Below are 16,310 nucleotides of genomic sequence, written 5' to 3'. Positions count from 1 at the left end.
CTTTTGCACCTCAGTGCCACCGTAGTTACGCGTCTGTGAGGGCATGTTAAATAAAACAAACAAACAAACAAACAAAAAAGGTTGCACTGTCGTAAACGAGTTGGTAATGAGACAAACCTAGAATTATTATTATTATTATTATTATTATTTTTAAATCGCCTTTTCTTCATAAACCTCAAAAATATGATTAGTGTTTAGCTGCTGCCTCTCCTGGTCATTCCCAGTATAGTTTTTTTTTTTTTTTTTATCTTTTTGAGCGCGTTTATACACATGAACAACGACATTCATTCAAAAGTTTTTGGAGCAATGAAGCTGTCTCTGCTGTAAAAAAAAAAAAAAGGTGATCCGATGAAGCAATTATAGTAATTCAGATTTTGTGTAATTTAACGAAGTCAGGCAACGGGAAATTAAATTCATTGTGTAACAAAGTTTATTACATATGTCCAAACATATGTACAGCACATTTCTCATGAAGAGTGGTTTTGTCACAAATATAAATTATTTAGATTTTCTTAAAGACCATACGATACAAGGAACTGTAGCTCGCTCAACGCGGAAGAGAAGACAGGCTGGCTGCTCGCTGCAACAGGTTCGGCTAAGTGCCCCAGACAAAACACGCATGATTTCTTTTATATTAACGTTGTAAGAATTTCCCCTCAAAACCATGAACTCTTCTGGAAATCCCAGAACCCACACACATTTCCAGAGTACGTGGTCCCCGTTACCTGTTTTCACTGAATAATGATTTAGCCAGTCGGAGCACTTTTCTTGAAATATAATCCTGGCTGTCAGCCCTCAGTACTGTCCATGAACCAATATACAGTATGATAATACACACATAAATAAGGCACAAACGGAGAAGCAAAAATTAAAAAAAATTAAAAAGTTTTTAAAAAAAAAGAAAAAAAAAGAGGGCCAGAGCAGGACCAGATTTGGCACAGGAAAATAGTGACCAAAGGTAATAAACATAATGAAATGTGAACAGCAATTTCCTGATAATCCCCAACAAGCAACAAGCAAACAGCACAACCATCTGGAAACCAAAAATGTGACCAATCCATCGATCAGGAAAGAAAATGTTTCTATCGCCTTGTTTTTGTTTTTTTTCAGACAGAACCGAGTATACTCACATTATGTGGAAAGACGGGCGAGTTCATGAAGCTACACAGAAGTACCGTCATAATACTGAAAAGTCAAAATAAAGGACTGTTTTAAGTCATAGTGTTATGAACCTTTGCACAACTTGTTGCATTAAATACTGCTTCCATTTTCATTGGGCCTACTAAGAGGAAAGTGGTTAAAGTGAACAGAGCAAGAGGATTGCAATGATTTATATATCTACACAAATTACAGAAATAATGACTATTTGTACATATGAGACACGTGAATTTGTTAAAACCATTTCAAACGTTCTGTTGAGCTTTATAGAAGAGTCATACTGGCGCATTCAAATTTCCTAAGGAGTCCCGTCATCCCATTTTCACTCGCACGGTGAAACTCCGTGATTCGGTTCAGCTACATGTTCAGGATGAACATTTGAGAGGTGCAGATGGGAAACACGTTACGCATTCTATTGTACTGAAATCCTCTAATGACATCATTTGCAAGACTTAAAGCTAAACAAAACAAAACAAAAAAATGTAAAAAAAAAAAAAAATAATAAGTCCATGTCATGGTTCCTTTGGGAATAATCCCATACATTTACCATTCAAAAAGGCCAAAACCTTCAGGCACTTTTAGGATTGAGATCAGTCAATGTTCATGTATCCTAAATTTTCCTTATATAATAGTCCATGGGACTAAGCATCCATAAGTGTTCCACTCAGTCTTACCATGATTAACTGAGGGCCAGTTCATTCAAATAAAGATGTATGTTTTCGGGGTCCCCCCCCCCCCCCTCCCCCATCACGAAGCTAGAGGGAAACAAACTTCTTCCTTCGGGGGCACAAATCATTCACGGCCACAGTCACTGGGATAAAAGAGCAACTTAGTTTGGTTTTGCTGGTAAAGAGGACGTTGATTCCCTTTTCAACTGTGAGCTTATAATTGGCGCGTCCAGACTTGTCCGTCAGCAGCAGCATGCGGCTGCGACCCTGGACGAAACTCGTTCCTTAAGCCCGGCGGGGTTTATGTTTTCCTGTTGTTCCAGTTTGGGTCTGCCATGGCGTTCGGCTCCGAGGGCCGCTCGAGAGGAGAGCGGGAGTCCTGGGGCGACTTCGGAGCCTGCGGGGAGCGAGGGTCCAACAGTGGAGGGGGTTTGTCTGGGTGGAAGGGCCTGCTGTAGTGCTCCGGCCCGGGCGGACCCGTCGGCCTGTGGTCCGGCATCCTTCTGAAGTCCTGAAGGGGGCCTTCTCTTCCCTGGTGGTAGTTGGGACGGAATTCATCAGGGCGTCTTCTTTTGGTGTCCGGATGCCTGAAACACCATTCAAAAGATTGTACGATTAAGGGACGGCACCGTGGTTTCTCCTTCTGGTTAAAAGTAAGTTCGCCGAAACGCGTCACCAGAGGCGGGGGCGGGACTGAGTTAGGAGGTGCGATCAACAGGTTCAGTGACTGTGCCTGTAACAACCAAAAAAAAAAAAAAAACCCACCTGATTTTAAATTGGCCACCATCTCCTTCAAAGCAGTCCTCTTCAGCAGCGACACCTCACATTATAAACGTTCTCTGGATTTGCTCTTGGATCTCCTCCATAGTGTCAAAATGGCGGTTCTTAAAACTCGAGCTTCATTTTGGAGTCGCAGCGAGCCAAATCCGACGTGCAGGGGCGATAGGGAGCAACGGTCGTTTTGTTATGTTGTCACGTTGGAAAACCTAAAGTGCCATTGTGCCAAAGTTGAGGTCGTTAATGCGATGCGTGCTCCGTTTCTCAAGTTTCAGGCCCGCGGTAAGGTTGCAAACGCTCACGTACAAGTGATCACCAAACCGATCGTAACTCGGGCGCCGATGTCGATCGAGCTTCGCAACCGGGGACAGTTGAAAGTTGTTGCTTCTCCTTTTTCCGTGAGTGACACCGTGCAGCGCTCCTTTCGTGCGCAACAGGAACAGCCTCGGGAACGTTTTGATCGCACCTCGCACGTTTACTGCCTCACATCTTACTTGAATAACTTTTTGGCGAGTGAATCGTACTTGCCGGGAGTAGTTTTATTGCGGCTCCGTTTTACGCTCGCTTGAGTTTTATTTTTACAGAAAAAAATCTTGACCTTTACAAAGTTACAGTTGGATGTATTCGTCGCGCTATTTTCTATTACTTATTTCCTACATTCAGGTAACGTGCGGTTAAAAGGCTGATCTGCTGATTTCAGGTTCAGATTCACCGTAGAAGCTACGGCAGGACACTTGGACGTGTGGGGCATTTCTGGCCTCACTTTTGTTTTATTAGTTGGAAACACAACATATATGATGCTTCAAAAGTAAAAAAAAAATAAATAAAAAAAACTCCTGCTTTCTTCCGTAAAAATGGCACAGCGTGCATCTTTGTGATTGTACGAATTATTATATGTTAAAGTACAGTTTTTGGTTTCTCTACCCACTCGTCATATCAAGGTTTGAGTTACTCACCTGTCATAATAAGGTCGGTGACCCCGGTGGTCCCGGTCATTGCTGTACTGCTCATACGGCCTCTTTCGGGGGGAGTTGTTGCTGCGGTAACTGCCCGAGCTGCGATACGAGTCTCCATGTGGACGTCGATCTCCATAGTGATCCTTGTAGCGATGAGGCTCATACGGATGATGCCGGTCCCCCTGCCACGACTGGTTGCTGTTACCTGGGTAGTTGTATTTACGGTCCCTCTGCCAGTCTCCTCGATCTGTAATCAAATATGAAACATTTGATATCAATAGGCCAGAGGTTGAGTTTTGTTTTTTTATGGCTGAAATGGCTAAGAGTGCCGCTAATACCCAATAATGCCATGAATAAGGTTCTTAAGGTCTCTTCTTTCACAGTTCAGAAAACAACCCCAGTGCCTTAAAAGTAAATAAATCAATCCACATGTACCATCATTGCCAAAATGGCGCTTGCTAGCCGAGTTGTATGGTTCTCTGTGGTGTCCGTGGGGTCCTGGCTGACTTGGGTGAGATGCAGTTTTGGATGGCTGAGTACCCGTGGAGTCTCGACTGGAACCAGAGGGCTCTGGTCTGAATGATTTCCCTCTTCCTGCAGGATCCTCCTTCTTCTTCTGCTCCTTCTGGAAATGTCCAAGTATAATTTCAGCGCCGGTAACACTTGACAGATCTTTTTCACTCTCTTAACATCTCCAACCAACTTACCTCCTCCTCGTGTGATCGCTTCTTCTGTGCCATTTTGTAAAGTTTGTGAAGCTTCCTCGCGCCAAACTCTGTAAACTTAGACACAAAGATCCAGAGGTTTCTGCCAAAAAAAAAAAAAAAGAAAAAAAAAAGGGCACAAAATCATTATTAGCGGAGTTCAACAGACCGAGATCATGTTTAATGTCACAAAAGATTGCGTGTGGTCATCCTACCTTCGCCATATTTTAACGTGCTCGGGGTCACTGTAAGCTTTAAGGCACTCTGTGATTCGGTCTCCAATCTTAAGTAGGCAAGTGCGTGTGTGCTGGAGCTGCTCCTGGTCGGATAGACCCTCGTCTGGTTTGTCCAGCTGCTTCAGGGCCTTTTTCACCGGCCTCATGCGCTCCTTACACTAGGCACAGAGAAATGATTGCAACGCTTTGCTTTTTAGAAGCTGAGAAAGATCACACAAACTCCTCTAACTCAATCACTGCACAAGAGTTAAAAAAAAAAAAAAGATGCTCACAACACTGAAAGTCTCCTGGTCAAGTTCATCATCCTCCTTTCCTTTGATGGGAACAGGCTCCGATCCGGCTGTAATGTGAACTGGACCTTGAGTCTTCTTCCCTTTGGCTCCTTTAGCCTTGAAAGACAAAAAAAAAAAAAAAAAAAAGACATCAAGACAATTAACCTAAATGTGCCAGTTATATCTTTAACAGATGATTGACAGGATGAAGACAGGCTTTTAAAATGGCAGCGACTTTCTAGTTCGGCATCTTTCAGCGCACATGTGTTGAGGTCATGAGTGCTCCTCTGAAATACCTTTTCTTTTCTGGGCTTGGTACCCTTCTTGTCTTTGTCCCCGTCCTTCTCCTTTTTCGGAGTTCCCTGTTTTTCTTTGTTCTCCTTGTTGTCTTTTTTCTTTTGTCTCTTCTTGACAGGGGACTTTTCTGTTCCATCGTCCTGCTCAAACACGCGAGGACACAGCGGAGGTTAAACAATGTAACAGCGGGGTCATACAATGAGGATAAACTCGGGGATTGTAATGGTGTTTGTCTTCATAATCAAGTGTACCATTGTTCTGCTTATCTCAAAAACAAAGCTGAATTATGCTTCTTTGTTTAGGTGTTGCAGTGCGTTTCCTTGCCATTTCTGCTCTGACATTCACAGGTTTGCAGCTGAAAAGGCTTTGCAACATTGCAAAATGCAAATTTGTTGATCATCACTAAAAAGTGGAATATTTTTGATTTTACTGTCAAATTGCACTTTAAACAGTAGAAAGTACAAAGCAGCCTAAACAGACAAATCACTTGCCTTGCTGTCCCGACACTAACTCGACAATAACTGTCGTAAAAAAAAAAAAAAAAAAATGTATGAAGAGCACACAAGCTCCATCGAGACCCTGCATAGAGTCCCCAAATGTACTGTAGACACAAGAAAACCTCGACAGAGGAGCACAATTCAGCCTTAAACCCCACAGACCGACCTAATGGTCTAACGGACTGACCTTGACCTCGCCCTCTTCAGACGGGTTGTCGGACAGCCGCGGGGACGAGATGTCGTTGCCCTGCTCGTCTTTCAGGATCTTGTTCTCCCTTTTCACCCGAGGCTTCCTCTTCTTAACTTTGACCTTGGAGGAAGACAGCAGGTGAGCGATGTGGCATGTAGGTGCCCTTTCGTGTATTCGCAAATACAAACAAGCAGTATGGATGAGATGCTCGGTGATTTAATAGCAGCATACCTCCTCCCCGGTTTTAGACACATCTGCACTGTCTTGTTCTTTTTTAAGCAGCTTGAGAAGATACTCCGCTCTCGCCTGCAACTGCTTGGCCGTAGGCTTCTTGCCCGGGTCATCTGGAAGAATCTGTGGAGAAGTAAGTGAACGTTAAGACCGTTTCATTCCCCTTCTGACACACCAGATTTACACAGTGCAAGTGCTGATGAAGATAAACTCAAAACTATAACTGAACTTTTTAATAGTTGTGAACCAGAACTTGACTTAAAAGGAGTTTTGTTTCAAAGATTTTACAAAACCTTGAAAAGATAGTTTTGGTCTAAATGCTAAGTGTGCGCTTATGTCACTATATTATTATTGACCATTGAAATTCCTCTTCATTGAGGCACTGTTTTCATCTCGGTGTTAAAAGGTAAATGTCAGATATTTGCCTTATCAGCGAGTTTAAGGTCAGGGTCCGTCTTGATCAGATCCCAGTTGCCGAAGCCGTGCTCGTAGATGCCAAGCAAGAGCTGAATGTCATCCGGCAGATCCCAGTCTACATCAAAGTGAGCTACTTTCACCCTGCATGTCAGGCTGAACCTGTGGGGAACCGAGTGTTGTCAAACATAATCCACAACACAGATAAACTCTTTCTGAACATCTTATCTTGTGCATGATACAAAGAGACTGTGCTCCTTCTTCCATTTGCAGGGGGAGTCTTACTTATTTCTCTCAGCAGGGTTTGAGGGAACCGCTTTGTGCAGCGGCTCAAACTCTTCCTCGTGCTGGATGATTGACTTGGCATTGACCTGCACTCCTGAGATCTTGATATTAATTCCTCTTCGTTTCCCAGGACCTTTAGCTGGAAAAAAAAAAAAACAAACATGCATCGTTTTCGAGCATGAACAAAAAATTGACTCCGTAAGTTCCCTAAACGAGTAAATGCAACGTACCTTCAACTGGGTTCTCTTTAAGGTGTTCCTCGTGCTCCTGCACTGCAGTCACACAGCTGGTATGAATCAGTTCACCGAGTCTCTTCAGGTCCGCTATGGATTTGTCCACCAGCTCAGAGTCTCGGGCAATGGCCTCCAGCCTGGATACAGGAGGTACGGTATGTCAGGAGTGCTTGTAAAGCTTATTAGCTGCATCTAGTTTACCAATCAAATGACAAGTCAATCTATTCATTGTTTACATGATTTAACATTGTGCTTACCTTTCAAGTGGAGATCCAAATTTCTTGTACGCCTTAATGAACCTGTTGATATGATTAAGAAATACATTTTTATCGTTATTGTTTACAGACGTTTACAAATGAAACTGAAACTCACTTAAAAAAAAATTTTTTTAAAAAAGTAAACGAACAGAAGACAAACAGAACAACATGAAAAGAGTTTATGGAATACTTTACCTGCGTATTTCTGCATCAGTGAAGCCCTCTACGTTGTTTTTGCGAGCTCTGGGTCTGCCTCGCTTCTTTGGCTTCTTGTCGTCATCACTGTCGTCAGTCTCGCTTTCAGATCCAGAGGAGTGGTGCTTCAGTTTGGAGCCCACATCACTGTCACTGTCATTGGCCTGAGCCTGGAAGACAAAGGAGTCTCACTTTAATAAACCAAAGTGGCTTGATCCAAAAGCTGAGCACCTGCTGGAAGATGTACGTGTTTTTCAGGGGCCACAACTCGTTGCATGTGTGTGTAAATGTAAGTATTTTTAAGGGCGTAATGAGGAGCGGAGATCATTGTTTTGCATGTTTTTTTAGTACAGCAGACAAAACAAAACAAAATGTTTAAATAACCTTTTTGTCATTTTGTTATGACAAGACTTACAAATGCTGTCATGACACCAATAAGAACTGTACACTGTCCATTCAGACAAGATATTAATAATTATCTTTGATTAGCCATTAAAGCCAGCTGTGTAACCTACCCAACCAAACAGTTTGGGACACATACCCCTATTGCTTATGTGCATGTGTGTGCAATGTGTATTCACACAATAAAGTGTGGAGTTGAGAGAGAATCCAACAGACATCGGTGCTGTGGAGTGGAAAAAAGGATTTACTCCGCAAGTAAAATGTTCTTACCCGCTTGTTAGAGCTCCTACTTCTGGGCAACATAAAGATGTCCTCCATCTCCCGCTGCTTCTCCTCCTCCTCAATTTTGCGGCGCTGCTCCTCTGGAATGATGTCATCCCACTCCCGTATGGACCTCCCCTCAAACTCTGGAGTGGTAGTGGTCTCTTCCATGCTGGAGAAATTGGCCACCTGCAGCAAAACGTGGGGAGGACAGGTAAGGTAGGGATAACCTGGATGTTTGATCACTTCTAGTTACTCAACACTTGTGTGTGTAAGAAGAAGACGAAGCAGTATGAGCTCGCAGGTACCTTAAACTGTGACAGGAGTTCATCTGTAGCACTTGAGCCTTGATCGCTTTCTCTTGTTTCAGCCAATCTCAAGATCTCATCAATATCCATCTCCTACAGAAACGAAGAGATTCTGGTTACATTTTCCAAATATGTCACAACAATTTTCTAATGGACAGGATTATTCTCTCGCTATAATACCTGCGGTTCAGACTCCTCCCCTTCTGCCTCTTTGAAAAGTTCCTCTGCACCAAACTTGAGAATAGCAGTCAGTTCTTCTTTATTGAATGGGTTTGAACTGTTGGAAAAAAAAAAAAAAAGAACTATGGTAAAGACACCAAGAGCTTCAGCATTTAAATGTTTAAACAAAACCTGATCAAAGTTTCGCCAAGTCTTACTTTGTGTTTCCCGAGTTGCTGTCCAGAACAGTTCGTCCAGTTGTGTCCATTCTCTGAATGACAAGATGGTCCAAAACCATCTTCTTCTTCGCCCGCTCGATGATGTCCTCCTCCACTGTTCCTTTGGTGACCAGTCGATATATATTGACCTATGAAGGAAAGGGCATGGATATTTTTGTATACAACAGTCCAATCAGTTGTGCAGCAAATCTATAATTACATGCGTGAATATGAGCCATGGATTACCTGTTTCTTTTGGCCGATCCTGTGAGCCCTGGCCTGAGCCTGCAGGTCGTTTTGAGGGTTCCAGTCCGAGTCGAAGATGACTACAGTGTCTGCAGATGCCAAGTTAATACCTAAACCTCCAGCTCTGGTGGACAACAGGAAGCAGAAGTCCTAGACAACAGAGGGAACACAGCAAATACCAACATTACAACATAAAGCTATTTGAACAGAAAGAAGACGCAAACAAAGGTTAACAAACTTCCCTCAAATCAGTGATGTTATTTGACTCTTTTTGCACAATTGTTAAAATACACCCCACACTGGCTACAGCTCTCAAATTAAGTCCTCCAAAATGCTAAATGAAAGCGTGCTGTAAGTATGTCTAAAGGGATAACATCATCCTATGCTACAAGTATTGTGGGAAGTGCATTTGATAATAACATCATAATATAAGATTATAAAGAAGAGTATCTAAAAAAAAAAAAAATTTTTTTTTTTTTTTTTTTTTTTTTTACTGCCGCTTGAACAAATATTTAGGGCAACAAGAAAACAGCATTGCAACCTCCATTAGTATCAGCGGGTGTTATAAAAGTAATTAGCATACATACCTCTGAGCCTTCTGCATTAAAGTGGTCGAGTGCTTGCTTTCGGATTTCTCCCTTTATGGACCCGTCCAAGCGCTGAAGAGGAGAAAGCCAAAAAGAGAGCTTAACCTTTTGAAGCTTTCCCCAACAGCTATCTGCTGAAACCTTGGCATCCCCCCTGCTTCACATGCCATCGTACCCGCTCTATATGCTCACACCAAGCACAATAGCCTAATGCAAAGACTAAGTCAGCAAAAACAACCCGAGTGGAGTGACTTGCAGGTCTTCTGACTGGTCTTGAGCAGAAAATAACTTGTTGATAAAAATAAGCACATGAACTCTAAGACTGGCGGAGTATGTGTTCCACAACACTGACATCCGATCCTCATTCGGGTCTAATCTCCCCAGTGCACCCAGCTTGAAAAAGCCCTCCATGGCAAACACGGATAAAAAACAAGTCAAAAACTGAAGCCTGCCTCAATTAACTGATACAGCTGGTTAATCTAGTTAGAAAATTCTACTGGAACCTAACAGAAGTACCATGAAAAGGATGACAGCGCCACATATATGATCAGGTTATGGGCAGCCATTTTTCTGAAAATAATAGAAATATATTTAGAAAACGTTGCCCTGTTTTTGCTTTCTTTTGTGCAGCAGGCCTTTTTGTTCTATAATAATTTATTAAGCAGGAACTGTGCCTTATAGCGGCACATCACTGCCATGCTTTCCCTGGAGCAACCACAAATCTGCATCGCTTAGAATAACTCCAGCGAGGCCCCTATAACACAGTGTTGTGGTAGAGGGAGTCCTGAGTGAAATCTGAATTCCACCCCACGTTGTGTGAATCTTACCTGGAATGGGTATCGGTTCTTTGCGAGGTACTCAGCCAGAATGTCCAACATCCTGACCATCTGGGAGAAGATGAGGACTCGGTTGCCTCTTTCTCTGAGTCTGGTCAGCAGCTTGTCCAGCAGAACCAGCTTCCCGCTGCCCCTCACTACACCCTGAAAAGATACAAGGTGGTGGGTCATGTTACACAGCGCAACCTGTACGAACAGCCATGTTTTCTTCTATGTTCAGCTACAACTAGTTTCCTTCAGAGAGCAGAGTTATCCTTGAGGTGATGCCCGGAGCTGAAGGGGCTCATAAGGAGACTTACCTGCAGGTGTTCCTGTTGTGTTTCAGTGTCTGCTTCCTCAGGCTGTTTGATGAGGAAACTATGGTTGCAGCACTTTTTAAGCTCCATTACGATATTCAGGAAGCCGGAGGAGCTGCCTCGGGTGCCTTTGGAAAGAGCTTTGTAATTCCTCGTTAAAATCCACCTGGAAATATTGAGGAATAAATTAAAGGAATAGTTCTGAGTTTTGTGAAGTGCGGTTGTATGAGGGACTTATCAATGTATTATCTGCAGTAGATGGAGGTCTGCATGGCTCCAATTCGGAGAAGCAGGCAGCTGTGCAAATACTAGAAGCTAAGCAATGCATTGCTGTGGACAAGGTCAGCAACAAACCATACTTCAGCCACCTAAAAAAGATATGTATAATTTTAAATGTATGCTTTATTTAGAATATATTCACCACTTTGCTTTGCTGTCAGACAGCCCTTTCCGATGGGGAACTGAAGCTGTTATATCGCTCCTTTCAAAGCCGCCAGACTCCCTTGACAAAATCAGCAATTTACTTCACAGAACGCAGGCGCTGCTGGTCTACTGCTGCCTAGGACTGATTACTTTGTTTGTGCTATTGTGTGACTTTGGTGCTCTTAGTTCGGATCCAAACTAACAGCACCAAAGTCACACAATATCACAAACAAAGTAATTGATCAAAGCAGCGGCACAATATCGATTCCCACGTTGTGTGGGGTAAAATGATCATTTTTGATAGAGGAGTCTTGTGGCTTTGAAGAGAACATAGCTAGATATAAAGACACAAGAACAATATGAAATGGTGAAAATATTCTAATTATGGCGTGTCCATCTTTTTAAGTAGGCCTTTTTTCAGGTGGGTAAAATGTTATTTGTTGCTTACCCCATTTACAGCATTACAAAGCTTAGCTATACTGTGTTAGTACAGCTATCTGCTTCTGTAAAATGGTGATGTGCTCACTACCATCTACTGCAGGTAATGCACTGACTGTGCAAAAGTACCTAAATCAATCCTACTTTAAAAAACAACAACAACAAAAACCTATCTTTAAGTTAGTTCAGAGGAGACATGCAGCCACTGTGCATGTCATTTATATGAAAGAAAGATTCAATAGCAATGTTACAGAACAGATAAGAACTAAAAACGTACTTGTAAAATTGTTTCTGCTGTGCCGTCATGTCTACACGGAGAATTTGTTCCACCTTGGCAGGAAGAGATTTTTCCACATCTTTTTTGACGCGTCGGAGCAGGAAAGGTTCAAGGACTTTGTGAAGACTCTGATAACCATTGTCTCTTCCTTTCCCATGTTCATCCTCAAAATTCTCCCAGGCATTAAACCTACGGTGCACAGGAGATATAACAAATGTCAGCCATGTCCTACTGGAATTTAAACTGATGACATTTTCCCTCGTTTTTGTTCAGTATATCATCGAAACTGGGACGTACTTGTCAGGCATGAGGAAGTGTAACAGTGACCAAAGCTCCTTGAGGGAGTTTTGCAGGGGAGTGCCAGTAATGAGGAGTCTATGATTCGACCTGAACTCCATTAATGTTTTGTAGAGCAAGGAGTCGTCATTCTTCAGCCTATGAGCTTCATCCACGCCCAGAAATGCCCAGTTAATGTTCCCAAGAACCCCCTGGAGTCACATGTAAAGACACCGTAAGTGATTGAAACCTCTTCATGCTTAAAAACGCTATGTTTAAAAAATATATATATATTTATATCTATCTATCACAATCATAACTAAAACCTACCTTGTCTTTAAGTAGAATCTCATAAGTGGTTAGTAGTGCACTGAAACGGATTCTTTTGGTCTGATGATTCACCCACTCGTAGTCACGGATCTACACGAAACAGACAAACAAAAATGAAAGTTTATGTAACCACCTCTGCAGACACCAAAGGAAAGTAAATAAAAAGTCAATTCAACCTACACTTTTTCTGCTCATGACATCACCAAGGTAGACCACCACATTCATTTGTGGGGCCCAGGTTTCGAACTCCCTCTGCCAGGAGGTGAGCGTGGACAGAGGCACCACCAGCAGGAAGGGCCCGTAGAGCTGATGCTGGTGGAACAGGTAGGACAGGAAGGAGATTGTCTGGATGGTCTTTCCCAGTCCCATCTCATCAGCGAGAATAACACTGTTGCACCTGAGGAGGAAGAGGAGGACTAATGGGTACTTTGGTTGCTTATAACAGCCTATTGTCTTTTTCATACAAGGTAATAAAAACGTAAAATGATTATATTTATTAACACAGTACCTGCACCAGGAGTGAGCCAGCCAGTTCACACCGTCCAGCTGATAATCTCTCAGTTCAAGGCTCTCGTTGCCAATATATGAAGGTTGTTTCTTCAGAGCAACAAACCGTGGCCTTTGTTTTAATACCTGAAATAATAGAAGGACATTTATCCAGTTATGAAGAGATACATTATTTTTTTCAATAATATAAAATAAAAGGCAGTCACTTTGCAATTTTTCAAACAATTTCTCAGAGAAAGCAGCTGCAAACAATCACACACACAAAAAAAAATACTTACTGGAGGGACTGGAAATAATTAAATATGAAATGAAAAACATGAAGTCTTGACCATTCTGGGTCATTCTGACTTGACTCTTACTTTGCAGTCTTTAGAGGGGACTGTCTTGCTGGAGCTTCGGTTAATGAAGCTTTCGACGCATTTCTCAAACTTCTTTCTAACCAAAGCTCCATCCTCCCAGCTGCACTCTGAATATGGCAAACCCATCCACTTGCATAGGTACTCTGGTTCGTTGGAGGACGGGGTCTTATGACTGTGAGCTGTTTAAAAAAACAAAAACAGACATATTGCTATAATTAAATAATTTAATACTTGACAGAAAAAGACAGTGCAGGAAAATTAAAAACAAAAATCCCAGATTGCGACAGAGATGGTGAAAAATCGGAAAAAGGACTTACAGGGGAAGTCAGAGGATCCAGGTGTCTTTCCTGTTTTTGTAGCTGTTAATAATTATAAAAAAATATATTTTTAGTCTACCTTAAGTGCAACATGCATCTGTTTATTTACCAGACAACAATTAATATATGGTGGCTTCTTACCAATGACGCGCTCCAGAATCTGGAACTGCTTGTTCAAGTCACTGATGAGCTCCTGTTGGCAGTTATGAAACTCGACGTCCTCGGGAGACGCCTTCCTTAACCTACAAGCAAGGCCGACATTTAAAATGCAGGAGATGGACATTTGCTAAATAAAATGTAAATGCAAAGACTTTCACCATGAATTCAGCTCATCGTTTTTCTTTTTGAAGTTGTCCAGCTTCTTCAGTCCCTTGACCTTTTGCTGCGTCAGAGAGTCCATGCTCTCCCACGTGTTGTGGATGTAGGACCAGCCCTTCCACTTGATCAGATAATGAATCTCCCCTTCCTCGTTGTCGGGGTCAAAGCCTTCACACGGGTCTCCATTTTCCTCCACAGCATACCCAGTAGTGGAAGCTCCAGTGGCTGAAGGAGCAAAAGAAATGAACTTTTAGACTGCAGGCTGCAGAGGATGTATTTTGGCGAAAGGGGTTTTCAAAATAATGAGAGACAAGTGAAAATGCATCACCTCCTTTTTTGCCTGTTCTGGTGTCCATAACCTTCTCAATGGTCTCGCTGTCATCATCCTGCTGCTCCTCACCTGCATCGCCCGTCATCTCAATGAGGTCATCGGAGTCCGTTTCAAAGTCATGTTGGTCCTCTTTATAACTGTAACACAACAGGAAGACGGGATGAAGTCATACATGTAATGTGTCATTGTGAAATCTTTATGAAATATTTCACAGACCTTTTGTTGTTAATTAAACTTAACTAAAATGACAAATATGTCCATAGGAAATTAAAATATCAAAAAAAAAAAAAAAACCACTTTCATTTTAGAAATTCACCTTTTGACTTTTGTGGCGCCCCTTCTTCGAGTCTGTCTCTTTGGAGTGTCTTCATCGTCATCATCATCATCATCATCATCATCATCGTCGTCATCTTCAGCTGACGACTCCTGTCTCCTGGACTTCTTTCCCTTTTGAGACAGCTGCTTTTTGACTGTTGATGATTTGGTCTGAGGTCTGTGAGACACACAGTTAAGCAAAGAAAAAAAAAAGAAAAAAGAAGCCTTTTAGAGATAATGAACCAAAGTCCTGGCACATGAATTCCTTTCACACCACTTTGGGTTTCTGCCTGTCTGATGGCTGACTGACAGACAGACAGACCTACATGGTTGAGTGCAGCCGGCACCCCGAGGACCTGTTCACAACTGGCATTTAAATGCCTCTTGGGTGATCAAGTGGACAGCAGAGGTGTGAATGCAACCAAGATGCATTGTGGGTGGGCTACCATCCAATCTACTTAACAGATGTCTTCTGCATAAGCAGTAGTATCCAATAGGAAAAAAAAAAAAAACATCCTGTGGATTCTGCTGAGCGCAGCTGAACAGTGCAGAAAGAGATTTACTTGCAAACTGCAAATTGAAGAGCTGGTGGGATAATGACATAAAACACAGGCCGTCTACCTGACGCTTGTTTGGGCAAAGCTTTTTTCCCCCTTCAGTTACCTGTGTCTGTAAGTCTGACAAGGTGAGAATTACAAACTCCAGGTTTTAAGACATTTACATTTCCCCATATTTTAGTGTGTTAAGAATGTGTCTCAACTGTTGCTGTTTATTTTGAGCACAAAATGAGAGAGGGTAAACAATCGGAGCCTGACTCATCATTTTCCTCATCAGATTATTTGTCACTACCCGGCAAAACACAGCTGCTTCAATGTTATTGTAATAAAGTGAAACTATTTACCCACAGTAGACTATTTCTTAAGTGCAATCTATCAGGTCAGTGGTCTGAAGGCTTTCAAACAGATCTACATCATCATCATTATCATCATCATAATAATAACAACAACAACAACATGTATTTACACAACACACTATTGAAAAGAAGTGGAGTTGGGATATGGGATGATTTCTTGTATTTCTATTTAAGAGCATTTCAAACTTCAAATGAAAATGTAATTTGGTAGAATAACTAACAGTAACTTACAGATCTTTAATACGTCATAAGGAGTTTAATTAACAGCACATTAAAATATAGTTTAAGCGAGATTCATTTGTTAAATGCCTGCTGTTTCGCCTCCTCTTGTTACTTTGCATGTTTATGCCATATATTTAGATTAGAATTTGTCAATTTCAAGCTGCAGCGTTCAGGTTGATACTCAAAACCAAAGACAGAGGGGGGAAAACAATTAAAACAAATGCTCACACAATGTGGAATGATTTGGAGATGACCCGTGGGTAGCTGTCTGATGACCAGGCTTCATTACACTCTTACCTTCTAGCAGGAAGTCGTCTGGATCTAACTTTTTTCTCTTCCTGCTCACTGTCTGTACTGTCGGAAGCCTCCTCCTCCTCTTCATCATCATCATTTGAGTCATCATCTTTCCAGATATTTCTTACAACAAAGAAATGCCACAAGTTCACCCTCACGGCCCGTCACTGCGATTTTACCAATTTGTAATTTCATTTAAATTGCGGCCATAGGGTGTTCAGCACAGCCCAATTTAATCAGGGATATGCCACCGATCTGACCAATCAAATTTGATTTAATATATCAGGCATCCCCTGGCTGGCTGAAG

General features: G+C 42.1%; 1 protein-coding gene across 2 annotated transcripts in view; it reads right to left on the bottom strand.

The window, feature by feature from the left end:
• Window positions 1–412: 412 nt before the first annotated feature.
• Window positions 413–16,310, bottom strand: part of chd2 (chromodomain helicase DNA binding protein 2) — a 29,514-nt gene continuing 13,616 nt past the window's right edge. Inside the window, exons 9-42 of one of the 2 annotated variants that reach the window (XM_069708705.1) lie at window positions 16,007–16,126; window positions 14,576–14,752; window positions 14,257–14,396; window positions 13,928–14,153; window positions 13,752–13,852; window positions 13,611–13,652; window positions 13,294–13,472; window positions 12,936–13,060; window positions 12,608–12,824; window positions 12,428–12,517; window positions 12,119–12,309; window positions 11,822–12,010; window positions 10,687–10,849; window positions 10,379–10,531; window positions 9,552–9,623; window positions 8,965–9,114; window positions 8,719–8,867; window positions 8,522–8,618; window positions 8,342–8,434; window positions 8,043–8,222; window positions 7,371–7,540; window positions 7,176–7,217; window positions 6,916–7,055; window positions 6,686–6,824; window positions 6,412–6,562; window positions 5,987–6,109; window positions 5,753–5,875; window positions 5,068–5,208; window positions 4,772–4,888; window positions 4,479–4,657; window positions 4,267–4,366; window positions 3,995–4,184; window positions 3,560–3,806; window positions 413–2,413 (exon numbers count right to left, since the gene is read on the bottom strand). In XM_069708705.1, coding sequence (XP_069564806.1) covers window positions 2,128–2,413; window positions 3,560–3,806; window positions 3,995–4,184; window positions 4,267–4,366; window positions 4,479–4,657; window positions 4,772–4,888; window positions 5,068–5,208; window positions 5,753–5,875; window positions 5,987–6,109; window positions 6,412–6,562; window positions 6,686–6,824; window positions 6,916–7,055; window positions 7,176–7,217; window positions 7,371–7,540; window positions 8,043–8,222; window positions 8,342–8,434; window positions 8,522–8,618; window positions 8,719–8,867; window positions 8,965–9,114; window positions 9,552–9,623; window positions 10,379–10,531; window positions 10,687–10,849; window positions 11,822–12,010; window positions 12,119–12,309; window positions 12,428–12,517; window positions 12,608–12,824; window positions 12,936–13,060; window positions 13,294–13,472; window positions 13,611–13,652; window positions 13,752–13,852; window positions 13,928–14,153; window positions 14,257–14,396; window positions 14,576–14,752; window positions 16,007–16,126 — 5,002 coding nt within the window. In that variant the 3' untranslated portion in view covers window positions 413–2,127. The remainder of the gene's footprint in view (window positions 2,414–3,559; window positions 3,807–3,994; window positions 4,185–4,266; window positions 4,367–4,478; window positions 4,658–4,771; window positions 4,889–5,067; window positions 5,209–5,752; window positions 5,876–5,986; window positions 6,110–6,411; window positions 6,563–6,685; window positions 6,825–6,915; window positions 7,056–7,175; window positions 7,218–7,370; window positions 7,541–8,042; window positions 8,223–8,341; window positions 8,435–8,521; window positions 8,619–8,718; window positions 8,868–8,964; window positions 9,115–9,551; window positions 9,624–10,378; window positions 10,532–10,686; window positions 10,850–11,821; window positions 12,011–12,118; window positions 12,310–12,427; window positions 12,518–12,607; window positions 12,825–12,935; window positions 13,061–13,293; window positions 13,473–13,610; window positions 13,653–13,751; window positions 13,853–13,927; window positions 14,154–14,256; window positions 14,397–14,575; window positions 14,753–16,006; window positions 16,127–16,310) is intronic. The other variant, XM_069708706.1, reaches the window with a different exon arrangement.

Source organism: Brachyistius frenatus, unplaced genomic scaffold (assembly GCF_029030835.1).
Source record: "Brachyistius frenatus isolate BFR_SWC_R1_liver_20210118 unplaced genomic scaffold, ASM2903083v1 Contig_77, whole genome shotgun sequence".
Lineage (NCBI taxonomy): Eukaryota > Metazoa > Chordata > Actinopteri > Embiotocidae > Brachyistius > Brachyistius frenatus.
The sequence above is the reverse complement of the archived record's forward strand: the minus strand, read 5'-3'. Positions and strand labels throughout refer to the sequence as shown.